Source organism: Podarcis erhardii (assembly GCF_964252035.2).
Source record: "Podarcis erhardii genome assembly, chromosome: 3".
In the NCBI taxonomy this organism is placed as follows: Eukaryota; Metazoa; Chordata; class Lepidosauria; order Squamata; family Lacertidae; genus Podarcis; species Podarcis erhardii.
In genome coordinates, this window is record NC_138507.1 from 65085540 (window position 1) to 65105420 (window position 19881).

The 19881-nt window shown below is 38.5% G+C and overlaps 1 protein-coding gene across 2 annotated transcripts in view; it reads right to left on the minus strand.

Annotated features, from left to right (window-relative positions):
- The window catches only part of SHPRH (SNF2 histone linker PHD RING helicase), a 46235-nt gene that overhangs the window by 21712 nt on the left and 4642 nt on the right, over positions 1–19881 (minus strand). Inside the window, exons 3-14 of one of the 2 annotated variants that reach the window (XM_081855244.1) lie at positions 18474–18603; positions 14962–15180; positions 13845–13926; positions 13035–13185; positions 11558–11663; positions 10246–10502; positions 8570–9250; positions 7714–7965; positions 6269–6347; positions 4775–4938; positions 4428–4684; positions 1591–1712 (exon numbers count right to left, since the gene is read on the minus strand). In XM_081855244.1, the coding sequence (XP_081711370.1) occupies positions 1591–1712; positions 4428–4684; positions 4775–4938; positions 6269–6347; positions 7714–7965; positions 8570–9250; positions 10246–10502; positions 11558–11663; positions 13035–13185; positions 13845–13926; positions 14962–15180; positions 18474–18603 (2500 nt within the window). The remainder of the gene's footprint in view (positions 1–1590; positions 1713–4427; positions 4685–4774; positions 4939–6268; positions 6348–7713; positions 7966–8569; positions 9251–10245; positions 10503–11557; positions 11664–13034; positions 13186–13844; positions 13927–14961; positions 15181–18473; positions 18604–19881) is intronic. The other variant, XM_081855245.1, reaches the window with a different exon arrangement.

A 19881-nucleotide genomic window follows, 5' to 3' on the forward strand; every position in this document is an offset into this window, starting at 1 on the left:
CCCCCCCGACCTGCGAAGGAGCCTTTTTAAAGGCTACGGAGCGGGTGCGGGGGGGGGTGTGGTGCTATGAGTCCTCCGCTTTCCCTACCGAGCGAAGCCGCATGCCATTTGGCGGAGAGCACTGACTTCTTCCATTGAAAATTCGGATTAAAAAGAATAACCCGTGAGTAATTGGAAACTGGACTTAAAAAGGGAAAAAAATTTAAATTCGGAGCGAGCGGGGGAGGTGCAAAAAGGAAGTCCGCCTCCCCCCTGTCGTGGAGGATTTAAAGCAAAGGATTTAACAACTAAGATCGAGTGCTACCTTATTTTGATAAAGTCACTAATTTCACAATGGAAAATTATAAGACTGGGCTGGAGGAGAAAAGTAGAACGTGAGCTAAAATGCACCCCCCCCCGGGAACCGGGAGCGATCCGCGAGAGCGCCGGGAGAGGAGAAACAGAGGCTTTGACAGCTGTCAAAGGAGCTGTCAAAGCTGAAGAATAAAAAGAGAACTTTGTTATGAGGACTTTGCCGGTTACATTTGTTACAAATTAGATATAAATTGTTTAAAACAAGGAATAACAAGTTACTTTGATTGTTGGGTGCGATCTGGAAGGAAACTGAGTTACTATAATCCCTCTAGAGGGGCTGTGGGACACTACAAGTATTGCTGGCATGGAATTTGAATTGGACTTTTTATCTCCTGGGAAACTGCAGAAATGGAACACTATTTTGTCTACAGAGGTCTCTACACTAAAGGAGACAATAGATTTATCTATTGAAGAATGGAAGGGACTTGACGTAAAGTTTTGTTCCTGAATAACAAAGCCTCTGTAGGGGACTTAGAAGCTTTTGGAATTGGAACATTTTTGCAGGAGAGCAGGAAAAGAAACTAGAGGAAAGTGAGGAGAGAGAATAATAAGAACAACATGAACAACAAGAATTGGACAAAGCTGGAAGTGGGAACATTTGGGACATCCAGATTTGAAAGGTCTAAAGAAACAAAATTGAAGTTTTTACTCTTAAATACAGAGATCTGGATGGGAAAAATGGACCTTTTTGAGATACAGCTTTTCCAAGATTGGACGCTTGAAACTAAAGATGATCAAAAAGACGGCAAAGACTATTAAAAAGACGGCAAAGTGGACTTGTGAAGGATTTCGGCCTAGATGTGGGATCTCCAGGATAACAACAGGCATTGATGGACATTGGGGAACGCAACCGGGAAAGGGGGGAGGGAAATTTGGAATCCAAAGGGTGTTAAATTATACTTTATTCTTTGTTCTATTTTCTTTTATTTTAATTTGTTCTGCATATTAAAGAGGGGAACTCGTGGAAGGGAGCGGGGTCGATTTTAGGGGATGGAAAAACATTCTTAACATTGGGTTAACTATAATAAGTTTAAAATTTGGGGTAAGAACTTGCTGAATCTATTTGAAGGAATTGGAATACAAGAGGGGGTGGGGTGGGGAAGTCCTAGCAAGATGCTAATGAAAATAAGGTTATAAAATGGATGTTTTATTTCTTTTCTTTTTTCTGTTATATTTGAAAATGTTCAATAAATATTATTAAAAAAAACCAAACAAACTATTATGAGCCAATTTTACCTTTAATAATATGAATACCAGCTAATCCATTCAAAGCACACACCAGTTGCCTATGGACTTCCTCACATTCTGTTCGACATTTTTTCTGTAGTGATGTTAGAAGCTCCTCCATTGTCATTGTGCTGGAACAGAGACCCAAAGCAGGCATTCAATATGCATCAGAGGTCATAAGCCCACCTTTTCAAGAATGTACTTTTTATAACAATAATAAACCGAAAGGGCTAGCAACTGGTATAATTCAAAAATGATGCTGTTCTACTGCTATTATTTAATATTTTGACAAAATATATTCCATTTAATATACAGGAAAAAATAAGGATACAATCCTTGCCTAGATGCCTTGTAATCCACACTATACGCAAAAGTGTGGTGAGAGACTATAATGACTGACTTGACATGACCAAGTAACATGACCTTAGTGACACAACAAATAGTGGAATGGCACTGCTAGCCTACAGGAGAGGGGGACAAGTAACTGCAGTTGGGATTGTTACCCTGAAGAAGGGTCTCTTCCTTTTCCCCCAGTCCATGCTGCTCAAGGTCTCATGATGCCATTGGCGAAGCCAAATAATCTTCATTATTTGACACACAGCCCCAAACTCTCCACTGGACCTGCTATGCCGGCCCATGGAAAAGGGAGAAACACTTAAAAAACATTCCAGTCTGGGCTTGTTGATGGTGACAACGTTCAACTCAGCTCCTTGCTTTTTAAAAAAATTTAAATGGTGTGGACAGTACACTGCTATCTCATAATCTGATGAAAAGTGGAATGAGAAGGAACAGAAACCTGCAGAAGGCTTCCAGGTAGAAGCACCCTAACAGAGAAGCAGATTGTTCTAAGAATATAAGAGGAGCCCATCTGGACCAGAGCAAAGGCTATCTAGTCTCGCATTCTGTTCTCACCGAGCCAGCCAGATTATCTATGAAGTCCACAAGCAGGATATGAGAGCAACAGTACTCTCATGTTCACATTCCCCAGGCATAATACAGGGCCAGAGTGGGAGAAACAGAGAAAGTAGTCATTGTTCACTGTCAGGTTCAAATTGTAAAAATAAATAAATAAATGCTGATTTCTAAAAGACATGCTGTGAGGAAAAGGATATATATTGAACAACAGGCAAAGAAACCTGATGTCATTCTATATCTAAACCAAGAGACTGGTCCATGCTATTATGTGGATAAAAGACAACCTGGGACCCCCAGCTTCACAGAGGGCGGGATAGAAAAGCAACAGTGAACTAGCCTGCTAACCTGATAGAGACGATGGGTTCATTGTTTCTGTTATTCAGAAGCTCTAGCACTGTGACATGGACACAGAATAGGATACCCACATGTAATTTCAACCATTTGTTGTAAAAATGGACTATTGCTCTCAGACAAAAAGAGCTTAGAAACAGATCCTTTTTCTGCAGTCCTTTTTATGGGAACTACAGTGGTGCCTCGCAAGACAAAATTAATTCGTTCCGCAAGTTGCTTCGTCTTGCAATTTTTTCGTCTTGCGGAGCGCGGAATCCCTGGGTATTAATGGCTTTAAGAAAAAGGAAGCAAACCCGCAAGACGTTTTCGTCTTGCGAAGCAAGCCCATAGGGAAAATCGTCTTGCGAAGCAACTCAAGAAACGAAAAACCCTTTCGTCTTGCGTGTTTTTCGTCTAGCGAGGCATTCGTCTTACGAGGTACCACTGTACTTGTTTTGTTACTGTACTCCTCCTTTACTGAAGTGGCTATGTTGCTGCTACGCATGAACATTCCACTGAATATAGGTTGCTAGGACAGATAAAACCCTTCAGTTAAAATTAAAGCTGCTTTATTTCACCGACACATTTCCTGAACTTGCTACATCAACTTAAACACCAAAGAGTTAGTCGCAATATTCTGCTCCCAATACAAGCTAGTATTATATTTCTAGGCTGTGATAGTATGAATATGAATAGTCAACATCAGTTGCCATACTGTTATGCTATTTCTTCTCACAGCAGAGTAAAGAAACATGTAATCTGCAGAGTTGAAAAGGATTAATCAATCAGTACTATTACTTGTTGGCTGCAGATCAAAATGTGAATTTCAATTGGTGGTGTGTGCAGTAAAAGATTCCTCAGCACTGTTCGATTTATGGTAAACAAATAGTCTTGAGTCAAGAGCAAAGACCAAACAGGTCAATGGATCCCAACTACAGTTAGGCTAAAGCTATCTGCATGGTTCAGATCTATTTATTTCTTTGCTCAGTTAGTTGTCTCAGAATACTATAAGTTAAAGATAATTAAAATTAAAAGATTTGATATCTTTTCATTCATAGCCTTGGATCAAAAGCTGCTCTTTTGCAAGCAAAGGGCACCTCTTCTTCCTTCCTCACTTTCCACTAATTTTCCCTTCCTACTACAACCTCACTTGCACTTTGTTGATGCAAGTCGCAATGATTAAAAACATGGAGTGGGATCTTAGTTTTGCATATTATCTGACATTTGAACCTCAACAACTATCTTTAATGTTCCATCAGGTGAGGTAACAAGATCACAGCAGGTTGCACAGATGTATGCTTTGTATGCAGAATAATACAGGGTATTTTCAAACGCTGTCTTGTAAGTATAAATTCATCTTCACAAGTACTCTGCTATTTCTAGAGTCACTGCCTGGAATATGAAGTCCAAATGAATAACAAATAGCTTTCTCTTTCATATACCAAACTGGTGAATTTCACTCACCAACTGACTTTAGAGTAACTACAGAAAAAGCCCAACCTTTACATTTCAAAATTGTAAGTCTACCCAGAAGTAAGCCCCGCTGACCCAGGTACATCAGTATGAGAGGTCAAGTCACTTTAAGAATAAATGTAATTAACCTTTTCTGCAGTGGGAGGAATTCTCCACGTACAGCTTGCGGGTGACAGCAGGCCTGCCTCAAGCGCAACAAAGGGTACAGAATGGAAGCAACAGTCCTCCGATCCAAGCTGCTAAGCTTGAGGGACCAATCAGAAATCTTCCTGAGTTTTGCCAGAGCATCCTGGCAGCAGACCTCATGTTGGCGATGATAAAAGTGTCTCTCAACAGGAGAAAAATAGAGCCAGTGTGTATCTTCTGTCTGAGCAGGGATCTGAATCTAATAATAAAATGAAACGACAAATGAGTAACTCAAGTATTGGGTGAAAAATGTCGTCTATGAACATATTCTTAGAACTTGTGTGTTTACTTGGTCAATCACGTCCTTCTTTGCTGACCTCCACATTATCTTGGCTATGAAGTTGTAGAGAGGCTGTGTGTTTTTCCTGCAGTATGGTCGATACAGAAGCTGATCCCACCAATATTTGACCCAGTAAGGATCAGCTCCAAGGAACAGTACTAATCCATATAAATCTATGACAAAGGAACAGCACATTTTACTGCATGCAAGAAATACTTAAAAAAAAAAAAAAGCTTATACACAATTCAACTTAGCTAAGCCTGACAAGTTAAATTGCTTCACGCTTTCTTTCTTTGGGGAGGAGAGATGGAACTTGGGTGCTGCATATACAACCAAATCTTTGTGAAAGATTAAAATAAGCAGCACATCCCCTTATAAGTATCACACAATTTCAAAGCACTGACATTTTTCAAAATCTGGGCTTCAATCACAAATGTAAGGTAAATTTTATATGGAAGGATAGTTTCCAGTTTCGTCCTAATTCTTAGGAGGCTTTCCTGAACAAGGATTACTGCATGGTGGCAATGATAGAGGGTAGAAAATTTTCCAGTGCTTAACAAAATATTTTTGTTGTTGCCGTTTCTTAAGTTTACTTCTAAAAATGAATAGATGCCAATTGTAAATGCAATTATTAGGTGCTCATAATCCAGTGTTGGCCAAACTTGGGTCTCCAGCTGTTTTTGGACTACAACTCCCATCATCCCTAGCTAACAGGACCAGTGGTCAGGGATAATGGGAACTGTAGTCCCCAAACAGCTGGAGACGTAGATCAAAAAGTTGGAGTTCATCCTGTTTTAGAGAAGGTCCCACTTCCCTTGATTAATGAAGTTCACACTTTGGAGAAACTGCTGATGTGCTCATGTCCTGCTTGTGGGCATCCCGAAGGCATCTGGTTGGCTACTGTGAAAATAGGATGCTGGGCTCTACGTACATTTGGACTACTGCAGTTGGTCCAAAATGCTGCAGCCAGACTGCTAACTGGAGTAGCTGATAAGGAGTGTGTGACTCTGATCACAACAAATGAATTGATTTCAAAATAGTTTCCAAGCCCAAATCAAAGTAGGGCTGCTTTTGACCATTAAAGTCCTAAATGTCTTGGTATTAGTGTACCTGAAGGACTGCCTGCTCCAATACAAACTTGCCTGGGCATTAAGATCTGCAAATGAGGTCACTGTCTGTATCTCACCAATGTCATAGGTACATTTGGTGGGAACATAAGAGAAGACCTACTTGTAGGTACAATTAGTACTATTTTTGTTTTTTGTGCTGCTTTTTTCTTTGGTATGTGATTTTTAAGGTGTATTTTAAATATGCTTTAGTTTGCACTTGATGGATTCTCTTTTATTATTAGCTGTCTTGAACAATATGCTGTTGGATAGCCAGGACACAAATATTCTGGATTTAAAAAAAAGAATTGCTTTCTAGAAGGGAGTTTGGACCAAAATACCCTTGCCATTACTGCATGCATGTTGATACAGACAGAAGATTAGCTATACTATTCACCTTCCAATCCTCGTTGCACTGGTGTGCCACTGACACACCAGCGATTGATTCCACTCAAACGGAGAGCCATTTCTGCAGCCTAATAAAATATTATAGAAAATATAATTAAAGCCCATGACTACTAGGAACAACCTCATGCTTAGCCCAAAAATAATAAGCAATACTAAGGGTCCACCTGCCACCACGCTTTCTAAATGTACTTCCTACATGACTTGAATGGCAAGGATGAATACCAGAATGGTAAGTGAAGACTAACTGCTTTAGGAAATTGACGAGATGGTAGTTCCCCACCTTTCTATTTCATCCCCCTATAGAGACCAACCAGTAGAAAGAGTCCTAGTGAAAAATGCTCAGCTGGAATATCCCAACAATCTGCACAGTCCACACTGCTATAGCTCAGTTTTGTGAACAGGGAAGGGGTGAAATAGGCTGAACATTTGAGCAATGTAAACGGAAGTATTGAGACAGCATTCCATTTCTATTTTCCTACTCAGGTGAGTTCCTGGCCTGCCATCATTACTGCATCTTGCCATCAGAACAAAGCCCCTTATATTCACAGACACGGTATGAATAATTTTCCATAGCTTCTTGTTTCTTCAAACCGTAACACTTTTACACATTGTTCCAATTTCCTACACTCTATATCATTGCAATTCAGCCTCCCCTTCCTTTCTTCAGCAAGCCTGCTTCTGGAACCCATTCCCCTCATTCCCACTGTTGTCTGGGTTCTTTCCTTCACTCTGCTTTACAGATGTCTATTCATTTGTACACATGGCGGTCCTCAGTAAAACTGAACAGCTATCTGATCTGAATGAGGATACACCCATTGTGGGTGTGTTCCAACATCTCTCTCTCTCATTCCGATCCATACACAACACCCACCCACAAAGAGAGAGAGAGAATGAATGAGAATCTCACATTGTTACTGTTCAAAGGATTAGCTGTTCAAATATGCAATGTCATCCACCAAGAAATTCCTTTACTGGAGGTGAGCAGGTACTCACAGCAGTACCGCTTTGCAAATAGCTGAAATGGTCCTGCTTAATATTTCTTAATGTCAATAAAGACTGTTTTACAGCTTCTAGACCCAAGGGCAGACCCTCTGCCTGTTTAGATAGGTACTGAAACAGACCAACATCTTGCTTTCAGCTATCAAGCAGTGTAATATACATGATGACCTAGTTCTTTAAACTGTCAGAATACATTGTGTTAAGAGATTAAATAATAAAAAAGTACTAAGCTTCATAGCAAGTCAAACCTCTGGCAGATAAAACATTTAGTAACACCTCCAAGGGAAACTATATTAATCACTTCAGAAGAATAAATGTCAAGGTCAAATTTATATGCCCGCGTGTTAAAAGGGTATACAAGTAGGCTCTTTCATTTGCTTTTATGTTGTACATGTTCAACAGGGTCATACCCAAGCAACTCATCTTCATTCTCACCTTTGCAGTGGTGCATTCTACCATCTGTGCTTCATCCAGGCAAATTCTCCACCACTCCACAGCTACCAAGGGACTTGGGATAGCCATATAACGCTTCTGGTTCCTGAAACGGCGTCCATCTTCACTATTACTGTGAGGAATGTCCACATAGTTCAGTTCACTACGAAGGACATCATATGTGGTGATCACTACTTCCTGCTCTGCCAAGATGTGAGGCTGCAAGAAACCATGCTTCTTCACTCCTTGATAAACCTGCAATTTGGGCACAATGTACATGAGAGAAAGCATTGACAATTAAATTGAGGGAGGGGGAGAGACACACAACACTGAGAAGCTGAAAATTTCCTGCCTTGCAAGAGGATTTTAACACTATGATGACAGCTTTATTCACAGTTAAGCATGCTGTGGTTAAAAAAATGTAGGTTCTCTATAACTTGGCTCTCAAGTTTCATGACAGAAATGACTGCTAAATCAAGAACTGACTACTTTAGAAACAAAGATTTACAAGAAATAATCTGTTTCAGAAGGTAAGAGGAAGTTCTGTGACAAAAGGAGAAGTATTTGAATGAACAATTTTGTTGGCTACAGCCCTTGATTTACATTGGCATTTTTTTCCTTGTTGATTTTAAATCACTGATTTAAATTGTCTTAATATAAATCAATCTATCCTGCAAAAAAAAATCTTAAGGATTACTACCAATATAAAAATGTACTGAAATGGTGGACATTTATTTTAACAACTACCCAGGAGTGAAAGTATTTTCATTCTACTCACTTAACAAATGCATTTGCTACACTCTACCTCAACATAGTATACTTCCCCTATTGGTTGCTGTGAAACAACACCTTTTCTTACCAACACTCGAAGAGAAGATGATCTCACGTGCCTGTTAATCTCATCAACCCACTGGTGGCAGATAGAACTTGGAGAGATTATCAGAGTAGCTCCTGTTGGAACTGGTTTCATTGCTACAAGGCAATGGGGACAGTAAAAGGGCTTGATCTTTAGATTTTCTTCTTTGTAGTTCACACACTCAGCATGCTGCCACAGGTGGCAGTTCAGGCACTGCACACGGGCCTTATAGTCAACCAAGCCAAGCTCACCACATATGCATTCAAAGCGATAATCAGAGGTATTGAATGGAAAAATAGAACCAGGATGTGGTACAAAAATGCTAGTGTGTTCTTGAGAGGCTGGAGACTGGCCTTCTGAGTTGTCTTGCTGCTCTTCAGCTTCATCATCTTTTTTAGAAATGTCAGTAGAATACGTTTTGTTTTTTAAAATAGGCCTATTTTCTTGCAAGTCAGAAGTTCTATGCAGAGAATCTTCTTGCATTATCCAGCCCTTAGGATCCATTTCTGACTTTGTATTATATTTGCTTCTTGTACAGTAATCATGCTCTTCTGCTGTGATGTCTACTGCCTGAGATAGTTTAAGACCATTTGGATAGCACGTGCCCTGATCTCCCAATTCTTTGGTTTCATTCTTATTTTCTGGTGAATTTTTCTTCTGAACCCTAGCTGAAGTTTTTATTTTCTAAAACAAACAAACAAAATAAAATAAACTTATTTTGCTTTTTCAGCTTCATAAAAACACTCTGGATTAAATCAAACACTTGATTAGGAGGCACAAGGGAAGGGGAGCTGGCAAAGTCCCAATGTGCATGCTGCATTCTGTGCATGTTTGGAACAAAATACACTTTCAGGATACTGAGTAGACTTTTACAAGACTTTTTAAAGGGAGTTCCAAACAAAGAAACACACACACACACACTCTCTTACTAGGGGTTGCCACCCCTGCTCTGTTCACCAACCCCTTCCCACACACCTAACCAACCCCACCGCCCTTTTATATCTCAACCCATACCTGCCCAACTACTGTGTGAAGGGCTTTCCCCATTAAACTCTGCTACAGCATCCCACCCCTTCCAATAAACAGCTCACTGATAGGTTGCCTATCAGTGGCCATGCAAATTGCAGAGTGTTGACATCTTAAATTTTAACGCATATAGGAATATATAAATATGTGTGTGTTATACATTTTCAGTTCTTTTTGTCCTCTAATTCAGCACTGCAGTTTAACACTGAGAAACTACACCCCAAACTACAATGCAACACATCTGTAATTCATTAAACAGTGTAATAGCATTACACCCAAGAGATCTACTGCACATTATAAGTACATTCACCCTCATTATCAGCCATTGGGGTTCATACCCAGTCCTCCCTGGCCTAAATTACATGCAATTATTTCAACCCATTAAAATGTTCAGAGATTGATATGAAGATATCTCACAACAACTTTTGAGACTACTGTCATTAAAGCAGATGGCGGAAAATATCCAATGGCAAATCCAGATAAGATTTCCTACACAGCGATTACCCCCTGAATTCTATCAACTCTTGTTCAAACTGACTTAGCTGATCTGTTCTCATTTGCTCCCATTCCCAAAACTACTATAATGGAAATGTATCAAAACACTTAAACAAAAATTATTCCCTCCATGGATTAAAAAACAACTCCCAGGTTACCTCTTTTTTGAATTTATTACAAAATTTCTGTTCCTTGTAGTTTCTGCCCAGCTTGAAAGAACCAGCAAGACCATGACCTTTGACCTGTTCTACTACCTTCTCTGCAATTAATTTTTCCAGAGTCCTTTTAAGAATGCGACGGTTTCTGTGTGTGTCGTACTTGTATATGGCATGGACATACTTGAAAATTGCCACAATAGATGCTCCCTTCTTCACATTCATTTCTTTTATAGCTGTTAAGAGCATCACTCGCAAACCTATTGTGAAGGCATAAATATCTACAATAAGGAGTTGTGCAAAAAGAGGTCACAAAATAATGTTAAGATTTTAACAGTATTTATGTATTTATTTAGGAATCACTTTCTGTAAAAATATCTCAAACTGATGGACAATTTCAAATCCAATACAATACTAATGCAGCACTGACTATTCTTTTTTTTATTGATGTAACATTAATTTTCATCTATAATCAATTCTGCAAAACTAGTTATTAGGAAAAGTTAACAAAATCAAAGGAACCTATTGCAGTATTTTAAATATTATTTTGGGAGAAACCCTTAAACATAATTATTCAATTGCATGCAATCAATTTAGGACCTGATGTGAAAAGCATCATTATCATATACTAAAAACTCAATAAATAAAGATAAATTTGGGGGGCTTGGTAGTAAATGCTTTCTTCATTACATATATGCTAAAAATGATTTTCATGTTAAAATATTATTATTATTTTTTGAAAGACCACAACCCATTTTCCCTTCGATCTCATGTGAGCCTCAACAACTACTCAACAGTGTTCCCTAATGTATGCTTGAGACATCTGAATGAGTCCCCCTACTGATATGGGAACCATGTCTGCATCTGTGTATCAAAGTAAAATGTAACACGTGTAATGCTAATACATGGACTTTGGCTCTTCTGTAATATACAGAAATCTGAAATATGTCCTGCAGTACTGATCTGTCAGTTATTTTATATTATATTACCAATCTCTGCAATCATTTTTATGCAGCAATAAATGTAGCTGCAAATATGCTGCACCAAATTGGTACAAAGAATAGTAGGAAACAAAGGCAGAATGTATATACACATAGTGTATAATGGCAAATAAATATTGGCCTGGCTGTGCTGTAAGGCTTTTAAATATTTTGTTTTCAACAAAGTTCTACCACTCTTTGCCCACAAATTCAAAGTAGTCTAGTTAGATGTTTCTGCAGGAAGGAGCCTTTAGACCCAGTACCAACTCTACTGTGAATGGTACATATTTCTTATTGTTGCTTCTGGCAAATTAAACCTACTGAAGAACACTTACTAGGATAGTGCACTTTTTCCTTCAATTTAAGTTCCATTTTCTTTATGCTTTTCTTTTTGCTTCCTTCACTAGGTTGAGGCGGAACAAAGAAGTTTACCAAAAAACCCTAAGAGATAATTTTAACAATATCAGATTTATATTCAGCTACCATGCTGACCTGCTTCACAAAATTAACATTTGCATCACTGAGTCTGACGAACAATTAATGTATCTTAAACAAGCATGCCAAGAATATTTGAATATTAACTACTGACTCTCCGGTTTTGAAAACACATAGAAAAACTAAGGCTGGGGATGTAATGCTTGCTGTGACAATGCAATGGCAAACAGTAACAATTCACTAAAAATATGGTTAAGATTGGTGATATCAAACAGATATCCCAGCTGAAGTGAAAAACTAATATTTAAAGGTATTTAAAAAATTGGTGGTGTGCAGGAGGAGAGAAGAGGGGAAATTCCGCCAGATAAGCAGAAGTCTTTGCACAAAAGGAACGACATCATGGGACAAAATGAGAGTTTGATAATGACCAACACAAAATAGTAAAATAAAAAGTTAATAATAAATTGACTGGGCACAGAGAAAATATTATTTTGCTATTACCAGATTGGCCCTAGTATATAGAATATGAGCTACAGCAATGCACAGGTATGAGGCAAGGTCTTCAAAACATAGAAAAAAACACATAAGGTTGTACATTGACCTGGAATTTGTTGTTCTAGTAATTTACAAATAAAGATCATCTCTCAATAAGCTTAGCCTAGTGAATGCTGTATATTTTGCTTGGCCCTGGGAGAAGTGCATAAATTTTGTCAACAAAAACAATTTTCCTGACTTTCATGAACCATCTTCTGTGAAACTTGGTGCTTCTGGTATCTTCTAAAATTGTCTAATACTAACTTTATTATGATCAACCAGATTATGTAGGTTGTATATCAATTTGTTCAATTCAGGATGTTCAATTCTGGACCAATTTGGCATTTGGTTCTAGATGGTAACCTGTAATCTATTGTCTAATAGTAAGAACTTCAGTCAAAAAAAATCAGGCATGTCGAAAAATAAGCATACAGTCTGGTCCAACATAGATCTGAGACGGAGTGGTAAATTCTTGCTCAATTTATACAAAGATTTTAAAGTTGTATTTATTAATGCTGAAGATACACTGTTAAGCAACCAGTCCCATGTTTGCTTTTGTATAGATATGCTTAAACTCCTTAGAACTCCCCCCCCCCGCCATTTTAAATAAAATGGGATTTGATTATGGATGGACATGAAACTAAAGACTTGCGGAAATGAAAAAAATGAATAATTTATTACAAACATAAACATATAAGAGCAGTTCTAATAAACCCCTAGTTCAATGTTCTGCTACCAAGAATGGTCTCTTCTCCCCTCACCACCTACCCCAGCAAGGACCAAATCACTTCTCGAGTATTGGAACCATTTGCTTCATTCCCACACCTACTACAAATTTCTCACCTCAGGTAACATCAGAGCATCCTGTTTAACATCCTTTCGAGTGTGTGTCAGGATAAGGGACAATACTTCTACTGTTTTTCCAAGGCCCATCTCATCTGCCAATATTCCTCCAGGCCACTGAGGCCCAGCAACTGGGCGTTCACGAATAATGCTGAAGACCAAAGATTCATCCTAGTTAAGAACATGTTATGTGTATGTATAATTTCTGATCACAAATTTAACAGAAGTAAATGACTACATTGGCATTTTCTGAAGTAGGTAACATTCTAGAAGTACGTGCATTTGGAGACGGATCGTGGACAACCCAATCTCTAATATTTAAGATATACACATAACAAAATCCATCATAAGAGTTGCATTAATCCTAGTACCTACACATTTTTTAAGAACAGAAAGGAAACTATATATATTTCATTATCAATCAAGCACAGAATTAAATAAAACTGCTCATTTGCAAAACGAAGCAGGATCCAATATGCTTTCAAATTGGATGGGGAACCATGTGTTGAGATTTCTGTGTTGCAGGGGGTTGGTCTACATGACCCTCAGGGTCCCTTTCAAGTTACAATTCTATGGGTCTATGAAATCACACTAACAGTTTTAATTACTTTCCCAATCTCTGTCATATTTTCCTTTCTCATCTTCAGAAGTATTCAAAAGATATTTATATAATTTCTTATTGTTTAAATCTAGGAAATAGTAACATTAAGGCATTTTCATAAAAAGAGCTGGAGTGATATTTATAGCATTAAACACAATTACTTAAATTGTATGCACTTTGGCTGTAATAATAAGACCAATAATCCTTACCAGCCAGTAAAAGGATTATAGTACAGTTTTAGTCCATCTAAAGTAATAAACTCTCTCCATAAGAAGTGGAGTGCATTTTCTACTGAGAGAAAGAAGAAAACAATGAGATTCATACAAATGCTACTCATATGATTTAAATTTATTTTGACTGCTTCTTCGCTTATCTTCAAAGTTGAAAGTACAGAAACTGAAGCTCCGAGGAATCTTATTTGATCATTCCACAATCCCTCGAGCCCTATGTTCTGTTACAGACCAATGCCCCTTCAGCTTCTATAAGATTAAATGAACCCAGTACAAATAAGTTACAAGACCCTTAAATGACCAGATTGTAAATCTGGATAACACCACCTCTTAGTACTTTATAGTGTTTTACGTACACAAATCCTTACAGTAATCCCATAAAGTAAACCAGCATTATTAAGCCCAGTTTTACAGATCAAGAAGCTTGAAAGACAACTTGTCCAAGTACATGCCTAAGACCAACTAGTGGGTTTATGATCATGATTAGATATGAACCAGAGACTTTCTGACCCACAGCTTACTCTCTTAGCTAGTGTGCTATGGTAGGTCTATTTTATTCCTTCTCAAGATAATCGTGTAAATTAAATAGGAACTATGAATCACAGGTAATCTACAGAAACTAATAATAATCTAAGATTCAGGTTACATACATTTCCTGCCTACAGCACCAAGGAAATAAGCAATAACTAAGAAGGAAATTGCCAAAAATATAAATATGGGAAAGGGGGAATGAAATTTTCCTAAAGGGGGTTCTATTCATAATTAGCCACTTCTGAACCAAGTGATGCATATTAATGCCACACCTGCTATATTAGAAACACAAACAAACCTTATGTTGTGTATAAACTAACTGCTGATGTATGCAATATGAACATGTCTCAGATCAGCAATTCAGGATGCACAATGGGTTGTATTCATTGGCAACTTTGCCTTAGCAGAAAGCAGTTCTATTCACACAAGCAGGGCATCAAATTTTTGCTACTTGAGGTGGGGGAATTATGTGCGACTTTCTTATAACTAATACATCATCATGAATTTCTATCAGTATCAACGTAATCAAGATATATATTTATGTTGCCTTTTTCTAGATACTTGCCATTGGTTGGTACATTTTTGAAGTTCTCACGTTGCAGCATCCAGTTTACAGCCTCAGTTTGGTATGGCCTCAATACAGGAATCAGTGCAGTGTGCTGTACGTTCTCCTTCAAAAACTGAATTTCTTTTTGGTGTGTATGCCTCACATAGTCATAAAGCTCTTCAATATTTTGCCGCTCTATATCTCTATCGGATTCCTCCTCATCTTCCTCCAGAATATCTAAAAGAACCGTATGGCACTGATTCACAGTCAGTAATGTTTGCAATACCTTAAACGTACTGCAATGAAGTAACAAAACAAATGGGTAAAAATAGTATCCCTGTACTAAGAAATATTAATCCAGTACCATGTTTTTGCCAATCTTAGGTACAATACCAAATAGTTCTTGGAGGGGAAGAAGAGAACTTGGGTCTCTTTTAAGATCAAAAAGATGGACTTCCGGGTTGGCGCCATCGCCGAATGGCGGACTCCCTCCGAGCTCCGGAGGGAGCCTGCTCGGCAGGGGCTGGGTTCTACCGCGCCGGCGACGCGGGGACCCTCAAAAACCATGGGCGCTGAAACCCATGGGCATGGTGACTCGGCGGGCACCGTTTGCGCCCCCCCGACCCGCGAAGGAGCCTTTTTAAAGGCTACGGAGCGGGTGACAGGGGGGGTGCTATGAGTCCTCCGCTTCCCCTGCCGAGCGGAGCCGCATGCCATTCGACGGAGAGCGCTGACTTCTTCTATTGAAAATTTGGACTTAAAAGAATAACCCGTGAGTAATTGGAACTTGGATTAAAAAGGGGAATTTTTTTTAAAAAAAAAATTCGGAGCGAGCGGGGGAGGTGCAAAAAGGAAGTCAGCCTCCCCCCTGTTGTAGAGGAGTTAAAGCAAAGGATTTGACAACTAAGATCGAGTGCAACCTTATTTTGATAAAGTCATTAATTTCGCGATGGAAAATTACAAGACTGGGCTGGAGGAGAAAAGTGGAATGTGAATTAAAATGCAATCCACCCCCCGGAAACGATCCGTGAGAGCGCCGGGAGAGGAGAAATAGAGGTTTTGACAGCTGTCAAAGTGGAAGAACAAAAAGAGAACTTTGTTACGAGGACTTTGCTGGTTACATTCGTTATAAATTGGATATAAATTGTTTAAAACAAGGAATAACAAGTTACTTTGACTGTTGGGTGTGATCTGGAAGGAAACTGAGTTACTATAATCCCTCTAGAGGAGCTGTGGGACACTACAAGTATTGCTGGCATGGAATTTGAATAGGACTTTTTATCTCCTGGGAAACTGCAGAAATGGAACACTATTTTGTCTACAGAGGCCTATACACTAAAGGAGACAATAGATTTATCTATTGAAGAATGGAAGGGACTTGACGTAATGTTTTGTTCCTGAATAACAAAGCCTCTGCAGAGGAATTAGAAGCTTTTGGAATTAGAACATTTGTGCAGGAGAGCAGGGGGAAAAAAAAGGAGGAGAGAGATCAACAAGAACAACAAGAATAACAAGAACTGGACAAAGTTGGAAGTGGGAACATTTGGGACATCCAGATTTGAAAGGTCTAAAGAAATAAAATTGGAGTTTTTACTCTTAAATACAAAGATCTGGATGGAAAAAATGGACCTTTTTGAGACAGACTCCTTCCAAGATTGGACATTCGAAACTAAAGATGACCAAAAGACGGCAAAGACTATTAAAAAGACGGCAAAGCGGACTGGTGAAGGACTATGGCTTAGATGTGGGAGCTCCAGGATGACAGTAGACATTGATGGACATTGGGAACGCAACCGGGAAAGGGGGGAGGGAAATTTGGAATCCAAAGGGTGTTAAATTACATTTTATTCTTTTTTCTATTTTTTTATTCTAATCTGTATTGCATACTAAAGAGGGGAACTCGTGGAAGGGAACAGGTCGATTTTAGGAGATGGGAAAATATTTTTAAATTGGGTCAATGATAATAATTCTAAAATTTGGGGTAAGAACTTGTTGAATTTATTTGAAAGAATTGGAATACAAGAGGGGGAGGGGAGGGGAAGTCCTGGAAAGATGCCAATGAAAATAAGGTTTTAAATTTGGATGTTTTTCTTTTTCTGTTATATTTGAAAATCTTTAATAAATATTATTTTAAAAAAAAATCAAAAAGATGACCAATAAATAATACTAGGAACTGGCTAGAATACAATTTTTAAAGTACTGAGTTTGTTTTAAGAAATTATAATTTATTTCCATTATTTAAAAAGCTTACAGTACCAACATCAGTTCACAATTTTTAAAAACAAAATCTTGATTTCATTCACAACACTTTCCTTGTACTTGGTGAACAGTGAAGGTGATAATATTATAATTAATGTGTTGATTAAATTTGCTACTGATGAACAAATCCTCTTGCAGCAGCTGTGATGCAGAAAACCAGATGCTATCCTTTAATAGCCAACCACTTCCAACCCTCACTATATGAAGTAAGAAAAATAAGTGGAGTGACTATGAACAGGGATAGGGTTGAGCAGAAGGAAGAGGAACATGTAAGGGCTTGAGCAAATGACGAAGGGAGAGAATGAAGAATCAAAAGACATTTTAAAATGCAAGGCCAAGTTATTTTTCTTCCACTCTCCTCTGCCATTTTGTGTGGGTCTCCACTGGTAATAATGTGCAACTTATGCATTGATTCACTATACTCAATCATCACTTTTTTTTCAACTTTACAAGCGAATTGTGACTATTTTACACATTATGTGCACTTTACACATTATGAGCCAAGAATACATATATTTAACTAAAGATAGACATCTAAAAATGCACAAAACAGAGTTGTCGGTTTCATTTACTCAGCACAATTTCACCAATTTCAAAAGAAATCATGCCAATTTACATGACACATCTCTAGCAATATTGTGCAACCATTGACCATTTGGGTACAGTAGTTTGGACTGATGTTCTCTACAGAGTCTGGAGGTCAAAACATTATCTTTCTAATAAAGTTATTGCTTATTTTCATATGAATAAATATTATTAGCATAGATTTGACCAATATAGCACAGGTATTGCCTAGAGTCCTAGACCAACAATTGAATGATAGTGCAGGACATATAGGGATATATTTCTACATGATTCTGAATCATACATATTCTGCTCTTTATATAAAGACACACCCAACTCTAGGCCACGTTTCCATATACCTTTATGTCATTTGGCAGGCATTTCATTTCTTTATTATCTCCAGAAACCTCACCCCTGAGCTGAATGAAGTATGTCCTGTTACTTTGCTCTACCAAAGAATGTTCTGTGTATGTGTGCAGTTTACTCAAGTATCAAAAGTCACGACAAATGTGACAGATTTAAATAATTTATGCTCTGCTTCCCACACATTAAGAGAAGCTAAAACCTTCTTTACTCCAGAAATAGTATTTAGAAGATAAATTAAGGTCACCTAAATGTAACACCAAGATAAGAACATTTCCTCCAAAACTCATATATATGTTTTAATGGTATAACTAATATGTGTCAATATTATTAAATGAGATTACCTGGAATTATGAAGTGGTAGAATTTTTCCATCAGTTTTTGAATAAGTTGATTAGCTTTTTTTATTCTGCCACCACCATCACTAAGGAATTCTAGCTTGCTTAAGCCAACTTCAAGAAGGTACATTCCAACCTGTGAATGTAATTTTTAGATGAATTTTGGAACGTGCAAGAAAAGTAGAAAAAATGTGAGAAAAAGATCATAAGCTTATTGGTGTCTAAACTGGAATTCTAAACTTGCTTACCCATGAGCAACCCCCCCACTGAATTTAATAGGACTTACTTCCAAGTAAACAGGGCTAGAATTGCAGAGTTCATAGGTGACCACTTTGGCAACTTGTGGCTGAAGGACCAAATGATATGCTTGTGGGAGATCCATTATTAGATTTTCCGTTATAATTATTTTCCCATAAGCACAGCCATGGATCAAAGCAACAATACCCAAGGAAAAACAGTCTACCCAATCCCCAGATGCCTTTATTTTTTGCTTGCTTGCTTTTATGTCCCACCTTTCCTCCAAGAAGCTCAGTGATTCTCCATCTCTCCATTTTATCCTTATAACAACCCTGTGAAGTAGGCTAGGCTGAGAGACATTGACTGGCCCAAGGTCCCCTAGTGAGCTTCATGGCTAGAACCCTGGTCTCTCAGCTCTTAGTCAAAAACTGTAACCAATAAATCCTTCAGCCAACTGCTGTTTGAATTATGCCCCAAATCTAGATAGCAGACAGTGCAAATAAGTGACATTTAGAACTCTGAAAATAATCCTACTTCCCTAATAACATAAACCTTCAGGTGTGAAATGTCAATGCTCTCTGTGGGAGCCCAAAGTCCATCAGACTAAGCATTAGTCAAGCACAAATTGGGGATTCTACATGTAATCCTGATTATAATGTAAACTACAGCTTCCTGGATACTAGGATATGCTAAACTAAATCTTACCAAGGGGGGCCACTAGGTGGCGCATCGGAAGATGGCTGACAATAACATCTCTCCGACCCACACGAGGTAATTTGGAGGCTATGATGGGGGTAATTAGCCTCCCTAACCCCCCCAGGATTGTGGGGGGGACGGCCCTTGCCTGCTGTGCCCTATACCACCCCCGAATTTGTGGGGGTGGGGGCACTAGGCACAAAGCCCTCTTGTGGGATTTTCGGCACTCCTCGACGCCGTTCCCGATTCGCGCCGCTGGTTGCAATGATCTTTAAAAGGAACAATTTGGACATGATTAATTGCACATACATCAAGGAAAAAGGGGAGTAAATACTGCTGACAGAAGAGATCTCTGATAACAAGACAACAATAAAATACGAGAAGAACGCCAAGATACGGTATGACAAATGACTGAGGGGGGAGGGGGAAAAACCTGCCTCTACCTCTTTATGTGATTTAACAAGAAACCCCCTCCCCTAAT